Source organism: Branchiostoma belcheri, unplaced genomic scaffold (assembly GCF_001625305.1).
Source record: "Branchiostoma belcheri isolate BF01 breed outbred unplaced genomic scaffold, Haploidv18h27 scaffold363, whole genome shotgun sequence".
Lineage (NCBI taxonomy): Eukaryota > Metazoa > Chordata > Leptocardii > Amphioxiformes > Branchiostomatidae > Branchiostoma > Branchiostoma belcheri.
The window spans coordinates 72,386-98,836 of NW_017803980.1; the positions used below are offsets into that span (position 1 = coordinate 72,386).

The following is a 26,451-nucleotide window of genomic DNA, read 5'->3' on the forward strand; positions in this document are numbered from 1 at the left end:
CACCTTTTCGCGGCTAGGCTTTATCTGTAATAAGATCATTTATGCGCCATGGGGAGACAATGGACGTGATCAAATCAGATAAAACGCTACCAGGACCGACTGTTCGTCACATATCTCATCCAATCAGATATGCCCCTTCGTCCCTTCCGCCCAGAACAGGGGTTGGAAATTGCCACGCCCCAAGAATCATATAATGTGGATCTCTCATGACAGGACATCAGATCTTGAGAGGATGAACATAGAGTACATCTTTCCTGCTAACCCGCAAGAGTGGGTGGGTACAATTTTGATTCCAACGGACACCCCGGGCTTCCCAGCACTTCTTCACCAGCTTGAATCGGATATAATCCAGATGGATGCAGATTTCAACATACCCTTGAACGACGTTATGTTGTGGGGAAACCCTTTTGCGGCCATCATCTTCTACTCTGTCCTGGATTTCCTACAGACCATCTCAACTCTGCGCACCAACTACCCCGAAGTCTATTTCTTAGTCATCGCACCAGGAGGAACATTTTGAAAACCATAAGAAATCCCGGCCCTTTTCAGGGCCACCCACGTTATCTCGAAAGAACTATATTGTTGTCACATGATGCTTACACAAGTCTGCGCGCATGTGCGTGCCTGTGTTTGTTTGTGTGTGCGTGTTGTATACAGTAAGCAGAATTTTTTTTGGAACAGTAACAGTCCAAATTCAAATCCTTTGCTAGACTCCGCCCCACTCCACCCGGCTGGCGCCGTAATCACATGACATATCGGTGATCCCTGTACTGGCTTCCTATTGGTGGCTCCAGGAAAGGGAATGGGCCGCGCGGTTTACAGGGACTTGACATCAAGCTTCTGGGGGGCAGCTGGCGCAACACCGGGCCGGCCACTAGGAGCGCAGATTTAGTCAGGCTAAGACGGCCAATAGGAACGCCTGATTTGGGCAAAGTACTTTCTCTGAGGTCCGAACACCGCTCAGTATTATCCAGAAATTTGCATTCTCCTCTGATATAAAGCCAAAGCCGTACAGCACGCCACTACCTGTATGACCTTCACCATGCAGCCAAGTGGAAAACCCGCCCGGAAAGCTACCTGCAATAAGCGCGGAAAAAGGAGAAAGAGGAGGGAGACCTTCGGCGTCTACATCTACAAAGTGCTGAAGCAGGTGCAGCCCGACGTCGGCGTCTCCAGCAAGGCCATGGGCATCATGAACTCATTTGTCAACGACATCTTCGAGCGCATCGCCGCCGAGGCCTCTCGTCTGGCTCACTACAACAAGCGCTCCACCATCAGTAGCCGCGAGATTCAGACCGCCGTCAGACTCCTGCTGCCGGGCGAGCTGGCCAAGCACGCCCTCAGCGAGGGCAATAAAGCCGTGATGAAGTACACATACTTCGGTACTAAGCTAAACGATCATCTGACCGACTCATAACCAGAAGCAACCCCGGCCCTTTTCAGGGCCACCCAAACATAAAAGGAACTGTATTGTGCCACACAAGCGCTAGCATTTTTCTAGCATGATGGAAACTGCCGTACTTTCTATAGTCTGTGAATTTTCATGAAAAGACGCAAACAGTAACCTCCCAAATTGAGCCGGCAGCCACGTTATTCTCGGTAAAGTAACATTCTGTCAATCGCACAGAAAAGAGGTTATAAGTACATGAAAAATGGGCCTTTAGTAAGCCGTCTGGACCGCGGCGCCAGCAGTGACATGGCTATCTAGCGGATTTCCATGGTAACGCGGGCTCTTGCTAACGGTTCCCCGGCCTTATCGTAAATCATAGGTGACGTTCCTAGTGGCTGTTGCCATGGCAACGGCAGTCTGACAGTGAAACAAGCTCGTTAATATCATTTGCACTTAGGTCAGTACCAGACATCCCAAGCAAATTTCACTTGACTTGCCGATCCCCGTGAGGGTTTGAGGCGGCAGGACTAAGTTTTCGCCCTATGGGAATTTCTATAGTTAAGAAGTCCAAAGTGAGAAGGTTCGACTCTCTAAAAAGCTACCTACATAATATGCAAGCCACACAAACAAGAAAAAGCCATCAAAATTATGGAAAATAACTTTATTAAATAAACAATAGGTCTATAGAAACAATTGAATATAACGTGAATGGGAAGGAACCATTGATGACAGAGTAGACTGGAAATAAAGGAAGAATTATTTCGATACACAAACTTTCCACTGTTCGGTTCCCTTTTTGTAGTAAGAACGCTATTGTCGCAGATAGTCACTTTAACAAGTGATATTTTATGCGATTACATTTCCTGATGAGTGTTCGGTTACAAAGCCCTAGTGTTTTTTAATCAATACGTGCCTATTTAACACAAGTGATGATGATGATTTAAAACTGCCGCGTTTTCGATTTGTTTCTGCGAGCGCTAATACGTACTGATAACGCATTTTCAGAGTAGACGCTATTCCAAACCATGTCCTTTGAATACCGTAGTTCTGTTTACTCTTTCACACCCTATCTTCTCCTGTCTAAAATATTTTACGATAATTCTGTTGTAACATAGTGACGACATTCCAGGAATCATCTCGACGGCACAACAACTTGCTAAACAAACTACATCACGTACTCTGTTAGTCCTCGTCCGTAAAGATTAGCCTCCTTGACCTTGAGCCGTTGATATATTGCCCGACGATAGTTTCATCGCTGCTTAGAGAAGATGTCGACGAGCGTCGCTCGGCCATAGCGGGACGACGTCGATGCCTCCTTTGTGCTATTGTCAAGATGTCTTCGTGGAGCCTGTTAAGCCGACCCTCCATTCCATCAGAGAGTATTCGTGCCTGTTGTAGTTTTCTGACTGGTATCTTCCTGGTGGTCCTGAAAGCTTTGACAGCTGATATGTCGAGTTGGAAACCCCTCTGTTGGAGGACAAGAGCGGATACATAGGCCAGACAGTTTGTTAGTGCTGTTGTGTTCTCGTTACAAACGCTTTCCAGTCTGTTGATAACCAGAATAACCCAAGAAACCAAGTGACCAAGATCCCCCTGACGCACCCGAGCACCAAAGTCCCCTGACACTATGGAGTGGGCTCGGAGGCAAACATCACGATTGACGTGTTCACCTCCTTGAACCCGTATCAACAAGCCGGCTTTAATGGTGTTGAGGGTGCGTTTCTGTACATAGGGAAATGTGCTCAACTCGGCGTCTGCCCGAATCACCTCTAGTAAGTGTTGTCTGAGAGTGTCCGTTGAGATTCCTAGTCGTGATATCTCGCCAATCACTGCTTCGCATGTGCAAAACCTTGGTAGGTTGCGCGTTTCGACATCACAAAGCATGTTTGCTAAATGTTCTACTTTGATTTTTCCCGTCACTCTTACACCCCGCCCTTCTATCGTGCCATCGAAGAGAGCATCACCCCCGTCTGCTGTTGTCAACACCCGCATATTCCTGGACAGCATAATCGCCGTCAACTCTTTCTTGACGTGCTTCCAGTATATCTCTGCCATTGTCTCACCAGTCACCCTGCCCCCTTGTTCGTTGTACGTGGATAGCCTGAGGAGGAGTATTGTCTCGTGCATTCTCCGAAACATTGCGCTGTCATTGTAGGAGGGTAGATACCATGGCGGCGCGGTCAACACGGCCTCTCTCGCCCATGTATTGAAGGCTTCTTCTTTCAACTTCCATCCCGCGGTGGCGTCGGGCTCGGTCAGGGAGCAGAATCCCTCCCAGGGTCTTTCTGGATTGATCCCAAGACTATGTAGATATGCTCTCTCACGCGCTTCCACTCGTCCAACCAACAGGAGGCGGAGAAGGACTTCACAGATTGCTATAGTGACGACGTCATTGCGGGAGTGCCATTGGGTGGTACCCACATTCGCGACATGAATCGGCTTGGCCAATTGGGTCAGGATGTCAGATGCATACTCACGTAGGACGTTTGAATGGACAGGTATGACAACTGGAATGGTGCCGGACAGTTCCTGCCGAAGTGCAGCCACAAGATGTTTCACCTGTTCGTTTGTACGTTCCTCCGAGAGGTTTTCTCCTTCACACGTCAGTACTACTTCGAAACGAGCAAGCACATGTGGATTTACGTCCTTCACAATCTCATGAAGACATCCCTGTATCGTTCCGTCTATGGCTGATTTCACAAAGTCTTGTGTGGATTTTGTAGCCTTGCGGATCGCCACACCCGAGGCGGCTGCTAGCGTGACGGGAAGGCCATTTGTCAACCGGTCCTCCCAACCACCCGACATTTTAGTAGATATTGGGTTATATGCTTGAGCAAAAGTGAGATCGAACGTGTCGTTTACCAAGGTACAGTTCAGTACTGCTGTAGGTTTTCTGTCCTTACGAGTAGTAATGTTGGCTACCGAATCCATGCCCATGACGCTATACATCTGCCAATCGTGAGGAAACAGCCGGTAGCGCAAATTTCGGTGCCACAGTGTGGACACGTCGGGATCTTGGAGACCGACAGACACGCCTATGTGCACTGCGCATCTTTCTACGAACTCTCTTCGCAACCTCAAGTCGACAAGAGTCTTTAGTGGATCTACATCCGGTGACACTCCGTCTTCGTCCAACTGAGAAGCGTCGGTGGTGGTGCTGTGGCTCATCTTCTGTCCAAAACATTCGATAAGTATTTTCACTTCGAATGGGCACGCTTCTCCGTCAATGGAGGCGTAATGCCCCGTGGCATTGTCAAAGGCTGTGGCGAAATGTATCCAGTCAGATCTATACACTCTGAGAGGAGTACCCGTACTAAGTTTCAGTCCGACCATGTTGTTGAGGAGAGTGTGCGATTCGGGCGCTACCAAGCGCAGCTCGTCCCATGTTCGTCTCAGCAAGTTATCGACACGCTGGCAGAACCATTGCCCCAAAGTAGTGGTGCCAAGATCCTCGAAAAAAGTTGCCGTGGTCTGTGGGTCTGCATTTTCCTTTAAACCTGCGCACAACAATACGTTTGTTCCCGACAAGGACGAGCAGAGGAAAAGGCCAGGAACGTGTTTTCTATACTCACGGAGTTCTGCTGACCCGCATTGCCACAGCGGAGACATCTTGTCTATCAGTTTTCTGTAACATTTATGTTTCCACCACTTTGTTGCGATAAACACATCTGATGGAGGGCGGAGGGCAAGTAGGGAGGACAGCTCAAGCGTAATGCCATCAGTGTCTGTTCTAAACCGAAGGGATTCCGGTTTGGGGGAAATTGCTTCCAACTCCCCTTGGAAGCAATGGTGTATGGAGTGCCTTCGTAGTACATCATCATTTGCCTGGAGCACATCGTTCATACACCTGGATAAATCGAGACAAAGAAAACAAAGTTGTTATCTTTGGAAGCCATGTCTAAAGGTCGCCCTTGAGTAATGATAATCAAATGAATAGGGGAATCCACTTGAAATCGAGTTCAAAGTTGTTCTGATTAGATGAGCAAAACAAAGAAAACCGCCAACAAAGGTATACAATGCAAATGAATCATCATTAACATTTCACACGGAACGAGGACATTGTGACGTTTCGCTCAAGTAAAACTCACTTTAAAATCAAGTTGACATGCAAAACTTGTTACAGATGCAGAATGCACACGACCATGTTCGTAGCCATAATTACATAGGGAAAGGGACCTATTTGCATGACCCCGGTAGCATCCTTTCTTTGTCATTTAGATCAATAAGTTTTAAAAATCGTTTTCCAAGGCATACAGGCACGATCAGAAATAAGAATCTATACCATGCAATGTGTCTTGGATGTAGGAATTTATCTATAATATAGCTATCTTAGGTGATTACAAAAAAGCGTGACTCCCCAGTAAATGTATCAAGAAATATCTGAATTCTGATGGCTAATCTCAACACACAAAAAATTCATGCTTTTCGCTCCCAACGAAGTGTCGCACTGGGTTCTTACTGTCAAAAGACGCGGTCCTTACCAAATCATGCGTCAGTTAAGATGAAAATAAGCAGGTTTTCGATGTTCTAACACATAATGCTAATTCTTGAAAAAAAAGACAACGGACATATACGTTTGATTAAACTTAGGCTTTTTGCTCACGAACTACTCAGAAAAAAATAGATTTAGCACATGAGCAATAAATGTACGATCTTAACAAATGTAATATCAATTAAAAGGGTAATTAGAAAGCTTTCTAATGATGTAAGACATCTAGCTTACCTTTCGCCGTCAATTTGTTCAGGCTCCAAGTTCTCCATCTGTGGGAAAGCCTCTCGCTCTGAGTTTTCCTCCGCCTCCATCGCTTCCAAGTCAGTTGTGAGCTGCCCGACCATATGTTTATAGCCTCGGTGCATAGGCACCGCCTACGTCATTAGAAACAAGAGGCCAAATATAGAAAATCAATAAACTGATTATCAACCTTTAGGAAAAATTCCTTTCAGGCAGGGGTGGCATTGGCGAGAACAATGCCATCTCACAGTTGCGCAACCGGTGCTACTTTGTACCAGCCCCCAGATAAAAACAGCTTGTCAGAATGACAAGACCCCATGAGATCTCTTCCCGTACCAAGCGATCTCATCTCTGCGTATTAGCACAAACACGTAATAAACCGAATCAACAAAGGCAGCAACGTTATCGATTTTGCCAGCAGATCAACTGGGCGACCATCTGCCAACCCAATGATGACTTCAAGCGTTCTTTAAACCTACCAAGGAAGGATGCTGCGCCCCCCCCCCCCCCCGTCTGTACTTGGTAGCAACGCGGCCCACTTACGATAGTAGAAAAAACATGATAGTTTTCTTCTCAAAGGATACTTTGCTTCTCCAAACATGCTATGTGTCTGTTTGACGAACCCGGGCTCCAAAGCCTTCATGCGGCAGTATGATGTATTACACAAAGGACTCGTTTGCATATTCAATAGTACGCTTTATTAGTACGCTGTGAAGGAGCGTGGGCCTTGTCTGTCCTCCGCTGGTGGATGTGGGATCGCTTTTAGTTGTCGTGACAGATCTTGCTAACAGAGCCCTGTACGGCGTGGCCTTTGCCATTAGTATCAAGGGGCTATATAACAGAGCAATAAAACTGATCAACTCAAGCTGACAACAATTTGTCGGAATGCGCAGATTCCGTTGGACAGTTTACAAGAACACGAGGCATGTGATGAAAACATAATTACTGCAAAGAGGTTTTGAAACCTTTAAAAATACTGACGATTACCTGCTAACCTAAACTTTGTTCGTTGAAGTAATTAAGAAGACCGTCGATGTTTTGTTTTGCACGTTGGCAACAGTTTGTTAGATTGACGTGACCACATCCCGTCAGACGTTTTCGGGTAGTACAGCTACTAATGTGCAAGTAATCTAATTAGCACATCCCAGGCAACAGTTCTACATATCATTAGCGGTTGGTACAAAAAGGTTTAGAAACCTTGCGAAAACACTGAGAACCACCTGCTAACTTTACCTTTGTGCTTTCTATCGGCTCACAGGCCTTACCACTGGGGATACGGATCGTGGAATTCAACAAAAAAGGTAATAATTGGCCAGAAAAGTCAGTCCGCAAGAGGGTTAAGTCCCAATCCCCTTCCTGTGCGCGGACAAATTAACTCACAAACTAACTCACAATTTGGCTACAGTTTACTGTTTTTGAACTCGCGTCGTTGTTGGAGACTAAAGACTTCCGTCAATTGACAATCTAGGCGTCTTACCTTCATTTAAGATATTATCATTCTCACCGACCGGCTCAGGAGATAGTGGCTTCTTAGGCCATGGCCTGCGAGCCCTTGCAATTGAATTTTCGTCAGATTTGTATACACACACACACACACACACACACACACACACACACACATACACACATACACTGACGTAAACACGATTGTGTGTGAAAGATACGGTTCTTTCGTTAGGATTTGGGTGGCCCTTAAAAGGGCCGGGATTTCTGGTTTTCAAAATGTTCCACCAGGTGCGATTATCAAAAAGGAGACGTGCGGTTCAGCTGTGTGTAGAGTTGTAATCGTCTGCAGAAAGTCCAGGGTAGAGTAGAAGATTATAGGTGCATAAGTCTGCTCCCAAAGAACGACATCAAAGAGTGGTATAGTGAAGTCAGCAGCCATTTCAATCAGATCCGTTTCCAGTTGAAAAAGAAGTTGTGGTAAGGCTGGGGTTTGTGTTGAAATGAGAACTGAACCTACCCACTCATGTGGGTTGGCGGGGGAAAGATGTCCGATATCCATCGTCTCAAGTCTAGTCTTGAAGCCGCTTCTGAGAGGATGACTGTTAACTAATTACATATGCTCCTTGTGGCGTGACAAAATGTCACACCTACGTGTGTGGGTTGGGGTGTTGGGAGGGGCATAGAGACGTCAGGGAAAATATGATAGGCCGATCGCGATGTATCTATGGCAACCATAGATTTCAGGGACAGGTGATAAACGAGCAGTAAGAAACGGAAACTACAACAACAAAAAATAATCTGCCTCTATCAGAAGACCTCGAGAAAAGGCTCGAAAGAGCAGAAATTGGCCAAATTGATAGATAACATGCCGGGCGAGCTGGCCCGCTACAGAGTGCATTTAGCGGCTTCACTCTGATGTCGGAGAAGCTATGGTTTTGGAGAATATATTTTCTTCTTTGTCGATCCGGTAGGATTAGCCAATCGTCCAATCAGAGACTTCCACTCACCGGGCAGACGAGCCCTGATTACAGATGTCGTCTATGCAGAGACACATGATACTTGTTTACACTTTTCCTCGCGAATACACATTTCAGAAGACCGCGTACCGTACGTTGAAGAATGGGGTCTTGTAACAAATCGTTATTGGATGACTGGACAGAGAGAAAGGCAGACTTTCCCATTAATATATGCAAAAGTTGATTCCATTTCTTTCTCACACACCCATGATGTAGCAAGCTCACTTGTTTTTCCCCGCAACTCTCGCTATAATCTACTAAGACGGCATTAGCCCGTACCAGGCTTCGGGAAGCCGCTGGAAAGAGTAGAAATCGGCCAAAGTACTAAGGTAACATGCAGGCCGATTTTTCATGCATAAACAATGGTTCACCAACAACAACAACAAACAAAACGCAATAGTCAAACAGCCGATTTTTACTCATATTTCTCATCTTACGAACAAAAGACAAACAGTGTAGTTGTGCGTTGAAAATAGGTAAGTTCAAGAGTTTATTATTTGGTTGTGTGATTGATACAGCCCTTTCTGTGAGATGTGGGTGGCCTTGAAAAAGGCCGGGGTTATCTTGCAGTCGATGGATTCACTTGGAGCTGGTATACTTTTGGACGGCTTTGGTCCCTTCAATGGCAGCAAACTTGGCGAGATATCCAGGCACGATAAGTTTCACGGCTGTCTGGATTTCCCGGCTGTTGATGGTGGATCGTCTGTTGTAGGTAGCCAAACGAGAAGCCTCTTCTGCGATGCGCTCCAAAATGTCTGTTAAAAAACAGTCCACGATGAGAACGGTCTTCTTTGAGAGGCTGATGTCGGGGTGCAGCTGTCTCAGCACCTTGTAGATATGTACGCCAAAGGTCTCCCTTCTCCTTCTCCTCCTTTTACACCGGTGCTTGCCTAATGCAGCTTTTCGATCAGACGCCATGACAACACAACTCGAGCTTCAGGAATGAACCATACACTCGTGACAGCTTAGCTTTATAGGAGATAACAATGCAAATTAGTGGATCGTGCGGGCGCGAATGGAAACGTCACTATACCTGTCGCTGGTTGGTTGTGCTAAGAACCGTGAAACCGTCTGGCGAAACCGAGAAACCTACCAGGGTCTGAAGTCGTTTTCTTTAGTCATTATTAAACTTTTTCTTCGCGTTACCCCCTTGGGGTCCCAGGGTGATTCGGCCGGAACTCGGGCGGTATTCGTTACAAATATTGTGTCACGTTTAAAGTCGTTTCATGGCAAAGGTCGATGTATTTATGTTTATGCAAGGGGCGGGGAAGTAAGTCAGTTTCACGTGGCTGGAGCCCTATTCGTCTCTAGACAACAGTCGGATAAAAAATCATGTGCAAAATAATAAGCGTCAAATGGAGCAAGTTCCTCTAAAGAAATTCACAGACTACTAGGGCCACAAATTGCCTTGTCTCCCGTGCACTTGAACGAATGGTTCGACGGCTATATCAGACGAAATTGCACACCATTTTGTTTTAAAAGTAGGCCTATTGACATTAACATGTAGACTTACTCTTGTTTTTCTTTTCTTTGTTTGGAAGACCGGTGCTTGTGAAGATCTGCTTTTCCATCCGACGGCATGGTGACAAGAAAACTCGAATTTCAGACAATAACCCATATAACACTCGTGACAGCAAAAACTTCTTTCATGTAAGATTACAGATACGCTACACCACACTACATAAAATCGCTACATAGGATCGGTCCACTCTTGTCAGTCTTATACCATAGTGTGTCTGTCAATGTACTGTCTTCATTACTGCGCACGTTAATGCAAAGACTGGGGCTTTTCATATGCGCTATGTTAGATTACAGTGCATGTCTGTTAAAGAAGCCAACGTTCTACTACTAATCCAATTAACCCAGAGAGCGGAGAAGCCGAGATTTATAGGACAATTATTATGGCGTCTATGAAAGGCCTTCATTGTCAGCTCTATTCGAGAATCACGAAGATGATAAAATACAATAGCATAAGATAATTCGAATTTTAAGCTAGCGCATGAGAGACGAGGCAATGGTTAATACAAATAGTTCTTTATTTAACGGCTCTTCTTTGTGCATGGAAACAACTCAATATAACATGTGAACGTGAATGAAACATGGATAACATAGTAGATTGGAACGAACATTGAATATTCCGTTCGGTTCGCTTTCTGTAGCAATAAACTCTCTTGTCACAGAGTCACTTCAACAAGTCATTTTCCGTGCAATTACATTGCTTGATGACTGTCGGGGGCTGATGTTACGGAAAATCACTCACTAAGTTCTTGCTTTCTTAATGTTAAGACGTCCTGGTGGTTTCTGACCGAAATACATGTATCTTGTAAGTCTATTTCTACACTGCAGGACAGCAGTCAGTCGGAAACCTTTTCATGTTTTAGGCGGAGTTCAATCACATTTCTTACCAATACGTGTCTAAAAACTGTCACGTTTTATATAGTTAACGACAGGCAATGCCACGTGGTTTCAACTGCACGTTCAGAGTTGACGCTATTTGACATCATGTCCATTGAAAATGCTGTTTACTCTTTCAAGCCTTATCTCCTCCAGTCTACAATATCTTGCAATGACAAATGACCAGGAAATCGGCTTCGGGATAACTCTGTTGTAACGTAGTGACGGTAGTCCAGAAATCATCCAGACGGTACATTAAGACGGGTGCGTAGTAAGTTCCCCAAATCTCGACATCTTCATCTAAAAGTGAGAAATCCGCGTTTTGGTATGTAAGATGCTGTTCGAGTTGATTGAGCAGAGCGTCGATGTTCGGTGTTTGTTTCGATACTAATATCGTCCCTGTCCATTGGGCAAGGTCTGCTGGGATTATGCTGTCCATAACTCTCCCAAAAAATCTGAATGTCGGAAGAAAACGATACAGCCGTGTTAATTTCAAATTCCCTTCAATTCGTTCTGTGAAAACAAGTCCTAAAACATAACATCTTTACAAATAAAATCAAACTAGAAAATGACATGAGGTTTCGAAACCTTGAAAAATACTGAACGATCACATGCTAACCTAAAGTTTGCCGGGAAGAGCTGTAGCTGTACACTAGCGGACGTGAACCGTTCGCTCGGACCACCTCGGCATGCCTGCATAAGAGACAAAAGTGTGTTATGAGTATACAAGTACATTTCTTTATGAGGCAGGTAAATATAACATGCTTGAAAACAACACAATTTGTCACGTAATTGAAACCAATGTCGTTCATCATTAGCAGGTTGTATTCTGAAGCAGTTGACACGATGGTCTGCTTCTGAAGTGGCAGATGTCGTTTTAACAGGACAAAAAGACATCTAGCTTACCTTTCGCCGCGTCAATTTCTTCAGGCTCCAAGTTTTCAATTTATGGAGAAGCCTTTCAATCTGAGTCTTCCTCCGCCTGCCTCGCTTCCAAGACGACTGAAGTCAGTTGTCACCTGTCCGACCATATGTTCATAGCCACGGTGCACAGCCTAGAAACAAGAGGCCAAATATAGAATATCAATAAACTGATTATCAAATGATTAGAAAATTCCTTTCAGGTAGGCGTGGCATAGACGAGAACAATGCCCTCTCACAGTTGCACGACTTTGTACCAGCCCCCCAGATGAAAACAGCTTGTCGGAATCAGTAGACCCCATGAGATCTCTCCCCGTACCAAGCGATCTCATCTCTGCGTATTAGCACAAACACGAGACGTGTAATAAACCTAATCAACAAAGGCAGCAACGTCCTCGATTTTGCTAGCTGATATCCTGGGTGACCACCTGTCGACCCGGGAAACGGTAATAGCTCCGAGGTGGATGCACGAAAGTGTATGAGATCGCTCGTTTTGACATAATAAAGTTTTCCGTACCAAATTGTGTGCCGTCTCTTCTTTCCTGCCGTCTATGGAATAGGAAAGCATGTGTCGGGCGCGAAGACCAAGATAGGGACGTCGGGATGGTCGATGGTCATCTTTATCAAGGAATACCAGAAATCTTCACTACGATAAAACAAGATAGCAGCGTACGGGCACCCCCAAAGAGCCACGTCTCCAGGAGGCATGCTATAATCAGCCCCCCTTGCCGTTAACTCTACATGGAGCTCAAGGAGAAGAATATCTACGTCTTGTGACTGTTGAGATATTAACAGCGTCCCTGCCCAGCTTTCGAAGTTCGCTGGAACGATGCCATCCATGGCTTTCTCTTGAACGTGTCTTGACAGTCATGTGTCTTGGGGGAGGAATATATTTTCAGCGCATGCTTTCCAAAGACAATTGGTAGCGGTCCCAATTAATTACGGCCCGCACAACCAATCGGCTAATACGGAATATCAAAGACGCAACACGGACACCTGTTGCTTTCTCACTTCACGTAAATTTATCAAATCACACGTAATAAAAATTCCTGTCTCACAACAAGATAAGTATTCAGAGCCAGTTTTCCTAAACCCCAAATCCAGGCCCCTTTCACCTACCCGAAAACGGACGGTATCTGTATCTGTATCTTTATAGCCGGTAAACCGCCCTTCAGCGTAACACACCAGCTTCGCAAGCACGCGGCGCGGCGGCAGCTGGCTACATTACACCGAACGACTTGTTACACCTAACCTTTGGACTTCTAGCTCTAAGCACTGTTTAAAACTATCTAGTGATGATGCTGTACTTGGTGGCAGCGAGTTCCACTCTGCGATAGTTCTGGAGAAAAATGAGGTTTTGAATGCCTCAATCCTGGGTTGATAGCTCTGGCTAATACAAAGAATAAAGTATTCTGTTATTTGCAAAATTTCATGTATCATGTCGTGGTTTTCATGTATCTGTTACTTAGTCTAGGTAAGTTCTATTCAGAGTTAGAAAAAAAAACGGTATTACGAGCATAAGAGACAAAATACACACATTTAAGCTTTAAACGAGCATTTCTTGGATAACATACGAAATCATCAAATGACGTGTTCGTGGTATTTTAGGGACCTTTCCAATGTCGACTGATATTGAGATGCAACTAATGAAATATTGTCACCATTTAGAAGACTTACCTATAGACTACCTGCTTCATAAACGATACCAACAGGTGGTCATGGTTGCCGAAAGTCGCTGTACTTTACGCAGATATGCATCAGCGGGGCGCGCACAACCAATCAGAGAATACGGAATATCTGAGCCAATCAGATTGAATGACGCAGGCGTGTAACAAAGGTCGGATCGCATCGTCCAACTTTCGACCTTAGAGTCTAGAAAGATGGAAGGCGCAGACAGGTCGTCACAGAATGACGTGCGACCGGCGAGACAAAATGTCTGGGCCTACAAGGAGCTGATTTTGCCTGGAGTTACGGCAAATGGTATTTCCTCAAACTCTCATCCCTGTCAAAACAAACGACGAGAGAAGAAGGTGGGCAAGGCGCTGGCGGAACAAACGTCTCGGAACGTTTGGGGATTTTTGGAAGGGCTTCTATTGCCTAACTAAATCTCACCGTAAAAAATCGTTCTTCAACGAGCCTAGTTGACCAGATCACCTCTGACGATACTGAAAGCAGCACAAGATACCAGGACCCCGGCCCTTTTCAGGGCCACCCACATACTTACAAAAGAATTATGTCACTCACAACTTGGTACATGTAATAAAGGCTTGAGCGCGTCGCCACCTTGTCCGGCAGGTGCCCATCAAGGAAAGGTAACCTTGACGTAATTGTGCCGTTATGAAGGTCCTGATAGTGGCCTTAACACTCTAAATAGGGTATTACTAAACAGATAAGTAGCCTCCACCAGACACCGCGGATCGCTGGAAAAATAGTAGAAATTGGCCAAAATAAAGGGAATAGTATGCCAGGGGAGTTAGCCGGCCAGAGAGTTACAATATGCGACTCCGTGTGGCGTGGGCAATGTCTCCCCCTATGGCCGGCTTACTCCTCTGGTCAGCTATATCTCTCTATATCCACCCAGGAGTATGGTGGAGACTTACAGATAAGTTTATTTCTCAATATCAGAATTTTTCACACACTCGCCGTTTCAGCATTGTGGCTAACGCCGAACATGTCGTGTTGGAAAAGTGCTAGTACCAGCGTGTCTTCTTTCTTTATCTCTCTGAATGTTGTTTGGTCTAGAATTGGCGGCAGCTGATAGGGAGCGGCGGGTCTTTCAGTCGCTCAAAGAATCAATTATAGACGTGCTGTTGCTACCCGACTTGTACCAGTAGATACTGTAGCCCCGCCCATCTCCGTCAAAACGTGGGAATGCAAAATGAATGCAGCGAGTCCCTCATTGCTCCAACTGCTAATCACCATGTCATCTTTGTTGGAACTGTCAGGATCGGTCTAGTGTGAATCATTTTCAAGCAAGACTTCTCGACGCGTCGTGCTCAAGACATTGTCTTTTTAGCCATGTCTCATATCAGAGACGTTGTTAACGGACGTCGTAAACGAAAAGTTCAGCTTCCGCTGCTGAGCGAATTTCTTCGAGACTGCATCATTCTTACCGGTAAGGAAGAAGACTTCGTAACTACTTGCGCCCTACGCCAATCGCATAAGGCGTACTGTGAACTCCGGTCAGATAACGACGCACAGACGTCCCTAATGGTCACGGAAAGGCGTTTCGACCGGCAAATAGCTTGTGCGCTGCTCTCGAAAAATCGACGAAACCACGAAGTCCTAGTAGCGCCAAGGAAACTGCACGGAGGCGCAAGAGGTTATTGTGGGCTACGAATCGCAAGGCCAGGCAGATGTCCACAACACAACACAACGAGGGAAGAAATGCTGGCATATCTGAGGACACCCCCGGCGGACAGACCACTCCCGTTCCGCTCTGTTCAAGTCCTTAGAGACTTCAGGCCGGCAGGTATCTGTGCCATCGCTTCCGAGGCCATTTCCCGTGGCAGTATTGTCTGCGAGTATAGAGGAGAAAGGATCTCAAATGCAGTTGCAACGGAACGACTAGCCGCTTTAAAAGACGGGGAGCAGGCCAAACTACTCTGGGTGTATACCAAAGGTGCTTCGCCCACCTTTGTCATTGATGGAAGTGCCTCAGACTACAACCCGGCCTCGCTGATCAACCACAGCAGAAACAACGCCAATTTAAAGCTCGTAACAATACGAGGAGGCGAACCCGACCCGGCAGTTCTCCTTATAGCTAAACGGGGCATTACACAAGGAGTGGAGCTTTTGTTCGATTATGGTGAGAGGTTAGGAGCTGATTTCCTTCGACGATCGCAAACCTTACATCCGACTTCCGAAGACCAGCCGACTGTATCAGATCACAGATGCTGAAACTCCAAGAACCAGAACCCCCGGCCCTTTTCAGGGCCACTCACATCCTTACAAAAGAACTACTGTCGCTCACACCATTTTAATAAAGGCCCATTTCATTAAAGGGGTTCTAAAGTCCAGACAAATAAAGACTTGCATAGAAATAAATGGAGAAAATCAAAACACACGGAATGAACCTGTTATAACAAATCCATCCAACAGCACTGTCTCAGGACGCTCTTGTTACTTTATGTCCATAGTTAGGTATTTTGTAAAGCGTTCCTTGAGTGTTTTTTTTTAAGTTGAGGTACCTGTTCCTATACTACATCGAGTGTAAAAATCAGTGCAATTCAGCTTGTTGTACATCTACCTCATGCTTCGACGCTGATTTTCTTGTTAAAAATGTAAACTGAACTAGCGCTCCCCCCTCCCCAGCCAAAGTACCTGGCTTGCTTCAAATATGGGATTCAACAGACACCAATAGGAACCTCTGATTTTAGAGAACGACCAATCAGAAGGCAGTCCACAGAGCTCAATATCAGACTTTCTCCGACGTCCGCACCTCGGACGAGATAATCCAAAAATTTGCATTCACCCAGGATATAAAGGCAAACCGGTGCGGGGCACTTCTTCCTTGCTACCTATTTCGTCAAGAACGCCGTCATGCCGCCTAGTGGAAAAGCCGTCGATAAAGCTAGGCCCGCCGGAGACAAGAAGCGACGAAGGAGGAGAAAGAGGAGGGAGACCTTCGGCGTCTACATCTACAAAGTGCTGAAGCAGATACACCCCGACACCGGCGTAACCAGCAAGGCCATGGGCATCATGAACTCCTTCGTTAACGACATTTTCGAGCGCATCGCCGCAGAGGCTTTTCGTCTGGCCCACTACAACAAGCGCACCACCATCAGTAGCCGCGAGATTCAGACCGCCGTGCGGCTCCTGCTACCGGCGGGCGAGCTGGCCAAGCACGCGGTCAGCGAGGGCAACAAGGCCATCACCAAGTACATGTTTTCCCTCTGACCGCCGCTGCTAAAGATAACCCCAGCCTTTTTCAAGGCTACTCACATACCCTGAAAGGAGCTGTAGCAATCATAAGACAACGATTGTGTGCAAACTTCATTATTTCAAAGTCATTCAACAAAACCTTTTCTTAAAAAAAAACAACAAATTGAGCGGAATAAGTTTAGTTACATGTGTATTTCAATCGGTCTCCATTTAAAGATAAGAAAGTGTTAGAAAAAATATAATCAGGTTTTCCATATTTTAACAGGAATGTTGGTCTGCTTTCTCATTCACACGTTACGAGATAACCGTCCGTTTTAGGCGCCAGTCTACACCTGTTCGCGGCAAGGATGTTAAATCATTTTTGATAAGATCACTCCCCCCCTTATTCTACTTCCAAAGAACCAAAATCAGTTACATACTAGTACCAGAAAGTAAATCGACCGCCACTGCTCGACTTATAACCCCGGCCTATTTCTAGGCCACAAAAGAGATGGAAAAAAACACACTTTCCACCCCGACAAATTACACACAAGTACGCACCACTAAACTGCAACTGCAACTACGAAACAATGTACCCACGCGGCAATACAGAGACTATGTCCAGTGTGGCCTGAAATGCACAACAACAGAAAGAAAAACATATCAATCGTGTATTCGACGAAATAAAAGTCTTCTTTCTTGACGAACTGGCAGGCTGCGCGCGTTGCCTTCTGGAACAAATGTCGCCTGTGACGTTCTTCACAACAATGAATCGGCCGTCCATTCGCGTCCTTTACCAGTCAACTTGCCGGTTTGCATGTTTTAAACAGTTCAAATATACCGTGTTGGAAATGATGACCACTGGAGCGGCAAAAAATGACCAATCGCAAGGTCTAATTTTGTCAGGAGAATCAACCAGGTGGCAGGGAGGCGACCAATTGATAAGTACGGACCAACCAACCGACAAGAGAAATATCACCATTATCAGTGTCACAAAATTAACGTAAAACAATGAGGAAACGTCAAACGGCCGAAAGAATGAAAGTCAATGAACAGACACAATGATAACTTTGGGCTTTAAGCAGAAGTTAAACCTAACTTCAGACAGTCATCTGGACGGCCGTCTTTACAAACATTTTCCCACGGGAACTCAAAGCCGACGTTAGGCCTTAGTCTTATTATTATCTCACCTCACGCAAACAATAAAGCAGTTATCTTATCTAAGATAATGGACATTCCAGAGAACAGGTTTTAGTATAGCGACAACGACATTCCTGACTTGCGATAAACAGGTCATGCATGATTTTACAAGAATGGTGGCTTTTATGCAAATAACGGTCTGTTAGAAGGCTGTGACGCAACGTCTTCCTAAATGTGTAAAATCAAGGCAACAAAAGTCGTATTATAACTGAACATCTGAACTTCTTGTCATAACTGATAAACGCTTTTACCGAATCAATTTCGATACAAGACTAGTCTACAGCCTTTACTTTGGCTAATTAGATGATTGACTACTGAAGAAAACAGTTCACAGTTGTCTGACACAAAAAAGACGGTCTGTATTAGTGGCGGGAATTGATACGGACGCCTATCCGTCCCGGCGGAAGGCCCTTTGATGTTATTGCCTAAAAGCACAGCCACGCACGGCTCCAAACTTAGTTGACACTTGCACATGCAGACGTGGTACGACACCCGACAAGACAGAAGCTACAGATTTCAAGCTTGGGGTAAGTAAAGGTCGATATCTTGATGATTTTTTTTACGTACAATTTTTGCCGGTGTAAAGCTGAAATGTTGTTGGTAACGGTACCGACTGCATTTTTAATGAAAAATGATTGTTTTCATAATTCTTATTACGTATAGGAGGAATGGCGCCGGCAGTCGTCAGATTTGTTTCCGGGCCCAATCAACTGGTCATCTGCCCGTTTAACAACACACATGTCATCCATGCTAGACGTCTTATCTGGCACCTTGTCAAGTGCCGAAAGGTCAGGCTTTAATATCGTGTTTCTTATATTTGTGGTACGTCCATTTCATTTTGGAAGCCCGTGCCGTAATTAGATAGAACCCCGTGCCGTACCGCTAGTTATTGCACGGGCCGGAACACAGCATGAAAGACATTTCTTAACTAAGATAATCATATATTTCCAGAGCTACACAGGACAGCCCCTTGTAACCTGCAGGTTCTGCGCCTCACACCTAATGCCACCTGCGAAGCTTCAAGATCACGAACAAGAATGTCCATATGGTATGTCGTAGCTCACGCCTTGATAAGGTGTGGGATGGGGTCGGGCTTTATCAATGTTCCGTCTTCTTGTTTATCTTGTTCCGTCTTCTTGTTGTAATATGACCAATTAGCCGGTTAATCCCATATCCAGCACGCGCACCAAATAAACACTCTGTCGACCATTTTCCTCTATGCTACAGGCGCGGCCTAAGAGAGCAGTTCTGCCAGCTGGAACTACAGAACCACGTGAACACTGACGGAAGAAAGACTACAAGCGTGTGATGTGCAGATATAGCATTCACAATACAGTTTAGTAAAAACATAGTGATACATTTAAGAATAACACAGATAATTATGTAGTGTTGAAGGAATTACAAGCCAGGGTAGCTGTTGTTAAACATATTTTTAACATCTACACAGTACAGATGTAAACGTTCAATTTTGTGTTTTCTTTACAATTGTTACATTGGCCAGTTTCTACTAGATTTGCTTTGCCTTACCTCTTTGCTGTAACGTATAAAGTAATGCTTGCCTCATAGCACTCTTGGTAAATTCTGAAATTGAAATGTTACGGTCCAGTTCTTGTACTGTATCTAAAAGTATTGAATAGGTTCAAGAAATAAAACACGTCGTATTGATTGAAATTATTGTCATTTACGCCTCACTTTTTGTTTAACGCCTATTATCTCGCTAGACGTTTAAGATCAAAGGGGTCATTAAGTCCATAAGGAGTGCTATTTTCCGATAGATTAAGCTTCAATGAATTCATAACTAGGCGACGTTTTACAGAATTTCGCTTGTGCGACTAGCACGGCGCCTGTTTGTAAAGCGATAACAATATGATCATTTTCCCCCATGCTGAACCACAATGGATACATCCGGGAACTTTTGATAACACGATGCTCATGCTCTTCAAGTCAACATTAACATTTCCGGCGAAAACATACGAAACAAGAACACCAATAAGGCTGATTATCGAAAAATTTACTTCCTTTACTTTGCTTGACCGCTAGCTAAGCTATAAGATTAGAATCTCTGATGCAGGGAGCTGCAACCAGCTTCATTCTGCGTGTTTTGATTTTCTCCATTTATTTGTATGTTGAACAGATAAATTTTAGCGTGTTTATCATCCTCTGAAAATTTGGTGGTCGTACCACAGCGTGGAAAGACAGATTTCCGTCGTGGATACCTGTGTACACTAGCTAGGAAATCCATAGTTTCCGCGAGTTTCTACAGGTTTTCAAATTGTACATGCGATGTGTTCTCTGTGGGACGTGCCCTACGGTGGGAAATTGTGTGTACGTGGTGTGGAAATTTGTGTGTACTCGTGCAAACTCGAGATGTGTGCCTTTGTTTTGGGAATGACTGGTGCATAATTCAGCGGCAATTATCACGCAATTATGTAATTATCTCCCCCATTTGGCCCAACCAAGTACGCATGCGCTGGCCGGCCCAATGCACCCGGGCACGCCTCCAATATCACCAATATACCTTTTGTAATGGAAAACAGCATCACGGTCCGGTATTCCCTTTAACAGCCCCCCCCGTACCCCCCTCCCCTTCATGTTTCCATATTTCCTTGCCTTTATTAGTTGTAAATGGTGTTTGTGCTTTGATTGTTTTCTTTTCTAAATGTTCTTCAGGAGGTTCCGTGTATTATGTGCGCCTCCAAAATCTCCAGTGTTGTATGCCGATTCGCAATCTCTCAGCTCAGATGAAACAAACTGTAGGTCTCGAATAGAGTCTAACAGGCTTCGGGAGGTGCCTAGAAAGAGTAGAAATTGGCAAAAGTAGAGAGATAACACGCTAGTGGAGTTTGGCCGCGAGAGAGAATATTTTGCGGCAAAATGTTCTCTCTCGCGGCCAAACTCCTCTAGCGTGTGATCTCTCTATTTTTGCCAATTTCTACTCTTTCCAGCCACCACCCGACGCCTGGTAGAGGCTAGGTCTCGAAGTGGTCTTGCGCCTTTCCATCCTTCCGTGCTTCATTGGTTTATTCATTGAAAATTCAAACTCTACTACTGGATAAATTACGGAGATAAATTCCGGACGTTTCGAGTGACATCCACCACTCTCCGTCAGCGTCACAATGAACTAACAAAATCGTTAACACGTATATATGAGCAACTGGAAAAACCGGTTGAACATGGCAAGGAACCTTCCCATGCATGGGTTCATGTTTGAAAAACTTTGGTAAGTTCCGATCACCAATTGTGTTTTTGCCCATTCTATACTATAGCTCCAATATGGCGCCGAATTAATGAGGCGTTAATATATGCAGAAAGTCGACCGACCAAAGAAATCTGTACATTGCTAGTTTCAAAGATTATTGTCGCTATGGTAATGTCAGTTCAAGTTGAAACTCATGTACGCGCCAAGGACACGTCAGGTTTCACCACTGTTTCCAAGCAAGTAAACGTGTGGAAATCTGGCTTTCCGCGCAGTGTACGATATACTAGTACCTTTCGAGCTGGTGAGCGGACGTGACAGAGAACATTCCGTCTGTGTGCTGCGGCTAGCCGTCATTGGCTATGCTGTTAATGACTTGTTTACGCCGAGGTCCGAAAAACCTGTTTATAAAACGTCAGCAGAACAGAGCGTCAGAAAAAATGCCTCGGTCAAGACTTCCGCTTATGCACTTGGATCAGTGGCTAAGTGCATGTGTTCGTCCTACAGATGATCAGCGCGATTTCCTTAGAACCACTGATCTGTATTCCTCATACCTGGACTTCATCAGGCCACTACCAGACGGAGATATGATCGAAAGGTTTGCTGTGTGCAGGCGGTTCTCTCGGCAGGTAAACCGCGCAATTTACAGGAGATGGGGCAAGGGTGATCATGACGTTCGGAGCGCCAGCCTGTCTGACGGGAAAAGGGGTTGGAGAGGTGTCAAGCTTCGGGACAACGCGTCTTTTCACGACACGCTGATGTCTGCAGCTTTGGCCTGGAAAAGAGACGGCAGACTGCAGTCTCTGGTCGCCGATGTCACGTCACGGGCCGTGAGAAGAGTCCAATTCAGGCATATAGGCGACTGGAACAACCTTCGTTTTGAAGATCCTGGCATGCACAAAAGGTGTAAACTTATGCTCCAAATCCCAGACGACACTCTAAGTGACCTGACCAATATGGTGCAAAGCGAGGCTACGAAGTTGGGAAAAGACTTCAGACCCGCTCACCTAGAGACAGCTATGCTTGAACTCATTGAAGGGCTGAAAAATCAGTCTGTGTTTTAGACCAAGAACCCCGGCCCTTTTCAGGGCCACCCACCTATCCCAGAAAGACCTACATCGTTCACGTTCAGACAAATCATTCTTCTTCCCTTGTCAGTAAATCAGAAATACAGTTGCACCAGAAATACACAAGTCTGCACCCTCCATCTCATACCTGTACACACAAACCAATCAACCGACAGGAGAAATATCACTATGTATGCTTTATTTGCAAACTCGAGGCTAATTGCACGCAGTGTCAAAGGAAAGCAATGAACAAAAGGCAGCTACTTGTCTAGTCAGGACAGTACAGCGTAATTTTTATAGGATGGTGTGCTAGTAAAAATTTATCATACAAAAATGTCGTTATGACGTAATATGACGTCATTATGACGTCATTAATGACGTAATTAGTTACTTTATTGGCCAAAACCGTCTGAGATACTGTAATTCTTGATTTTATAACGGTCACTTAAATATTTACTTGGACTGGTCACTTGGACTGGTCTAGGGGTCGGAAAAAGAGGTCCAGTCTGAAAAAAGGGTCCGCATGGGGGTTCCTGTAACACTTGATGCTAAATTCAGTTGGATGGCAACATTCATCCCCTAATCCTCAAGCTGATTGTTTCCAGTCGGTAAAACAATATCCAACCCTACTGTAGATCTGCCTGGACTTGGAGGTTATGTTCTAAGTGGAGGACTGTCTGGAAACCCTGGCTCTTTAGATAGCTTCCAAATGTTCTACAACTGCTTGTACATTGTGTTGGTCCTGGTATCAGACTGTATTCAGCTAAAAGCCACTACTAAAAATTTCATAAGAATTCAGAAGGAAAGAAACCTAAACGTTCACTTCTGGGATGAATTTTAGTACTCAAAATGTTTGCATAAATGAGATGCCATGGGTAAACCCAGGAGGTTATATTCAACATGGGATAAATCCAATATTTCTTTGAGAAGTTTTAAAAAATTCTGAGCACATTATATACAAGTAGTCAATCATTTGTCTGGCAAACTTTGCCATCCCTGCAATTCGCCTTAGCGTATAAACAAGAATGAACATACATGTACATTGTACATGTACATTGTACATGTATATCTATATAATGTCCTTAGCCTGTGTGGTTATTACTCTATCATATTCCCCTTCACACTTTCATGTCGTGTTCATTGTCTCAACATAGTTAAGTGTCTTGAATAGCAGCTATTTGGACTTTCTATCAAAACCATGCCTAGACCCCATGCAGACCCTTTTTTCAGACTGGATAGGTTTTTCCGGCCCCCTAGACCAGTCCAGACTGGACCTCTTTTTCCACCAACCCCTGAAGGGTCTGAATTAGCACCAAAAACTATTGTATCCCCGCAGCACAATGGGAATATGCATAACGTGACCGCGATACGCGACTCCCATTGGTTAATGTGACCGCAAAAACTGACTTGCACGCCGAGTTTCTTCGTTTAGAAATATTCGCCAAAATGTTATTTTCGGCGACTACATGGCGATATTACAGTGAAGAAATGCACAATTCTAAAAATCTTTTGGGAAAAAAAGGATATTTCTTTGCGTATTTATGGAGTATTTCGTGTAATTCTGAAGCCCAATTAAACCGGAAGTTTAATGTCGAGATCGATCAGCGCGGCCCGATCAGCGCAGCGTGGAGCTGCAGCGTGGGTTTCTTTTCACGTTGTTTCACCGATCGAAATAAGAAACTACCGCTAAAGGGAAATCCTGTAACATTTCAGATTCCCGCGATTATGTTTTTTCGATTGAAATATTTGTGGATATGACTCGATGTACCGGCGTTTCAGCGGCGTCTGTATGCAGGCCCGGCCCGGCGTCCTGCTCGCTAAATTTTTGTCGGGGTGGTACGTAACGTAACTTACTAGTAGGTTATTCTCTTAAATCCCAATGGTATACAATATAACTTGTTTATTTGTGCAGTGTATGGGTCTGAACATTAAAGGCCATTAAACAAACCATAGCAAGAGTAGGGAGACTCTTCTTTCCACAACCAACTGTTTTATTCACTGACACTTTCCAATAAGGTAACCTATTTACAACTAATTTACAAGTTATCCTATTGGTACATATAAAACTCAAGAAACATAAGCAAATAAGAAACGAATCAAGTATGAAATAACAACAAAACCTACTTTCACTATTTTACAACATATTCACAACTTATCCTATTTCTACACAAAACTCAGTAGATATAAGCAAATAAACAAATAAAGTATAAAATGACAACAAAACAAATTATTTACAAATTATTTACACGTCCCGCGCGTGTGTCAGCATGTGTTTCTCCATGGCTGCCCGTCTGATGAACTGCCTGCTGCACACCGTACAGTTGTAGGGCTTCTCGCCTGTGTGAGTCCGCATGTGCTGCTTCAAGTTGCCAAGGGCCGCGGCTCTGAACCCACACTCCTCACATCCGTAGGGCCTCTCTCCTGTGTGCGTCCGCACGTGCAGTATCAGCGACGCCCGCTGTGCAAACTGCTTACCGCACTCCTCACATCTGTGTCAGAGGAATTAACAAAGACGTTGAAAAGAATGTTTTATGTGAAAAAAATATAGAGTTGGGATAGAAAGATTTCTCTTCACCTACAAGACTAGCTGAGTTCTGTTTCTTAAAACTCTTTGATTTTTGTAAAATTAACAGAAAAAAATCACTATTTTCAAGCCCAAATTAAGGCACAAAATTGGCAATTTTCGCGTGGGTGGAACCAAGAGAAAAGAAATTCCGTCAGAAACGACTGGTGTTGACAGAGCGATACAATCCTCCAGTAGATTGGAGTCAATTTTAAAGAGAATTCTAGTACTAATATTTTTCTAGTACTAATATTTTTGTAATCATCCGCGGCGCGGCGCGTTTCCGTCTTGCAAACAGCCGATGCCATTTCAAACGATCGATGCCATTTTGCCATATCCGAGCGTATCATAACTTTTGATAAATTTTGAGGTCCGAAAACGTATAAAACATATAAAGAGCAACATTTGGGTTTCTGATGTAAGGCTGGATCGTGAAAAATACTAAATATACAGTGGCAGCCAGTTAATTGCAAAACGCTTATAAGAAAAAGTCTGCTAATTGAAAAGAATTGTGAAAACCCAAACCGTTTCCCATTGACACCATTGTTTATCACGCCCCTTATTTGAAAAGCCAATGCCGGCTATTTGAAAAAAAAAATTGTCAAGTTGCAACACATTTTCAACCAAAAACATGCCAAACAAATCACCAAAATCGGCGGAAAATTTCTTATATCAAGACATCAAGCCGCCAAAAGGGACGAAGTTGTCTGTTTTGAACCACAAAGGAGGCCGAAATTTACGTTGATCGAGCGGTCGGGCGCACATCGGCACTACGTAATGAGAAGCGCGAGCCGGTTCATAGCCGCCAAATGCGGCATGCTTTTGTGTTCTTTTAGCCTGTTTATTCCAAGAACGTTTAATTTCTCATACAACTCATTTTTTAATCATCAAAACCATGTCTCTACTTGTGTACTGCGCCATTATTTTGAGTTTATTTCGACTGCGACACGGCGCTATCGCCGCTTCAACACGCCAAATGTGCCGCGAAAAAACACCGCATGGGATGATGGGATACTGCTACCCACGCCGCGTCCGCCATCTTTGTTTACTTCCCTGAACGCTAATGCGAGAGATCCCCGTCAACTATCGCAAATTTCCATGTAACCTACGGACATCGTGAGCTAAAAAGTCATTAACATTGAAATGAACAGTTTATTGTTGCATTCGTTACGATAATTTTCGTGTGCTAGCCGGAGTTTCTGAAAATTAAGCGATCGAAGCGATCCTTTGTGAATTGTGCTATCGACTGCTTTCATGACGATCGTCTGCATTTTTGTCTGTACGCTACTTGATTGAAGTTTTCCGTTAATCAAACTTTATTTTTTGCTACTTTCGTGATGTAAAAGTACGTACAGGCTGATGATTGTAAAAAAAGAAAGACCACAAGCTCACAAGCTGGGATTTGAACCCGGGTCAAAATGCTTCACCCTAAAACCCTATACCCTAACCCACTACACCGCGATTAATTACGGTGGTGATGGAGCGTTCTGATACACTGAAAGTTAGCTATTCTGCGATTCGACCGTTTCAAATGACAACGACCGTTTGCGAGACGGAAATTAGACACCAATTGTTATACTTTCCAACCATACCCAGTATCTAATATCATTTCAAAGCAGATTAATTAGTTACTAGTATTAATTTAGAAATGACGTAGTAATCT

The 26,451-nt window shown here is 44.5% G+C and overlaps 5 protein-coding genes and 1 long non-coding RNA gene across 6 annotated transcripts in view; 3 read left to right on the top strand and 3 right to left on the bottom strand.

The window, feature by feature from the left end:
* The first annotated feature begins 1,030 nt into the window (after positions 1-1,030).
* On the top strand, positions 1,031-1,417 carry LOC109476177 (late histone H2B.L4-like). Its single transcript, XM_019777066.1, has one exon. The coding sequence runs from the start codon at positions 1,031-1,033 to the stop codon at positions 1,415-1,417; it is 387 nt and encodes a 128-aa protein (XP_019632625.1).
* A 1,155-nt stretch (positions 1,418-2,572) lies between these two features.
* LOC109476178 lies at positions 2,573-6,193 on the bottom strand. The gene is made up of 2 exons (XM_019777067.1): positions 6,114-6,193; positions 2,573-5,237 (listed from the first exon to the last, which is right to left on the bottom strand). Exons 1-2 carry the CDS (start codon positions 6,191-6,193, stop codon positions 2,573-2,575), a joined length of 2,745 nt encoding a protein of 914 aa, XP_019632626.1.
* Positions 6,194-9,163: 2,970 nt separating this feature from the next.
* LOC109476179 (late histone H2B.L4-like) lies at positions 9,164-9,502 on the bottom strand. Its single transcript, XM_019777068.1, has one exon. The coding sequence runs from the start codon at positions 9,500-9,502 to the stop codon at positions 9,164-9,166; it is 339 nt and encodes a 112-aa protein (XP_019632627.1).
* Positions 9,503-16,441: 6,939 nt separating this feature from the next.
* On the top strand, positions 16,442-16,830 carry LOC109476183 (late histone H2B.L4-like). Its single transcript, XM_019777070.1, has one exon. The coding sequence runs from the start codon at positions 16,442-16,444 to the stop codon at positions 16,796-16,798; it is 357 nt and encodes a 118-aa protein (XP_019632629.1). The 3' UTR covers positions 16,799-16,830.
* A 1,605-nt stretch (positions 16,831-18,435) lies between these two features.
* On the top strand, positions 18,436-19,439 carry LOC109476184. The gene is made up of 4 exons (XR_002140601.1): positions 18,436-18,489; positions 18,626-18,750; positions 18,914-19,010; positions 19,190-19,439. It is a non-coding gene; the product is annotated as an uncharacterized LOC109476184 (long non-coding RNA).
* A 5,028-nt stretch (positions 19,440-24,467) lies between these two features.
* The window catches only part of LOC109476180 (zinc finger protein 554-like), a 2,927-nt gene continuing 943 nt past the window's right edge, over positions 24,468-26,451 (bottom strand). The window contains exon 3 of the mRNA XM_019777069.1: positions 24,468-24,714. Coding sequence (XP_019632628.1) covers positions 24,468-24,714 — 247 coding nt within the window. The remainder of the gene's footprint in view (positions 24,715-26,451) is intronic.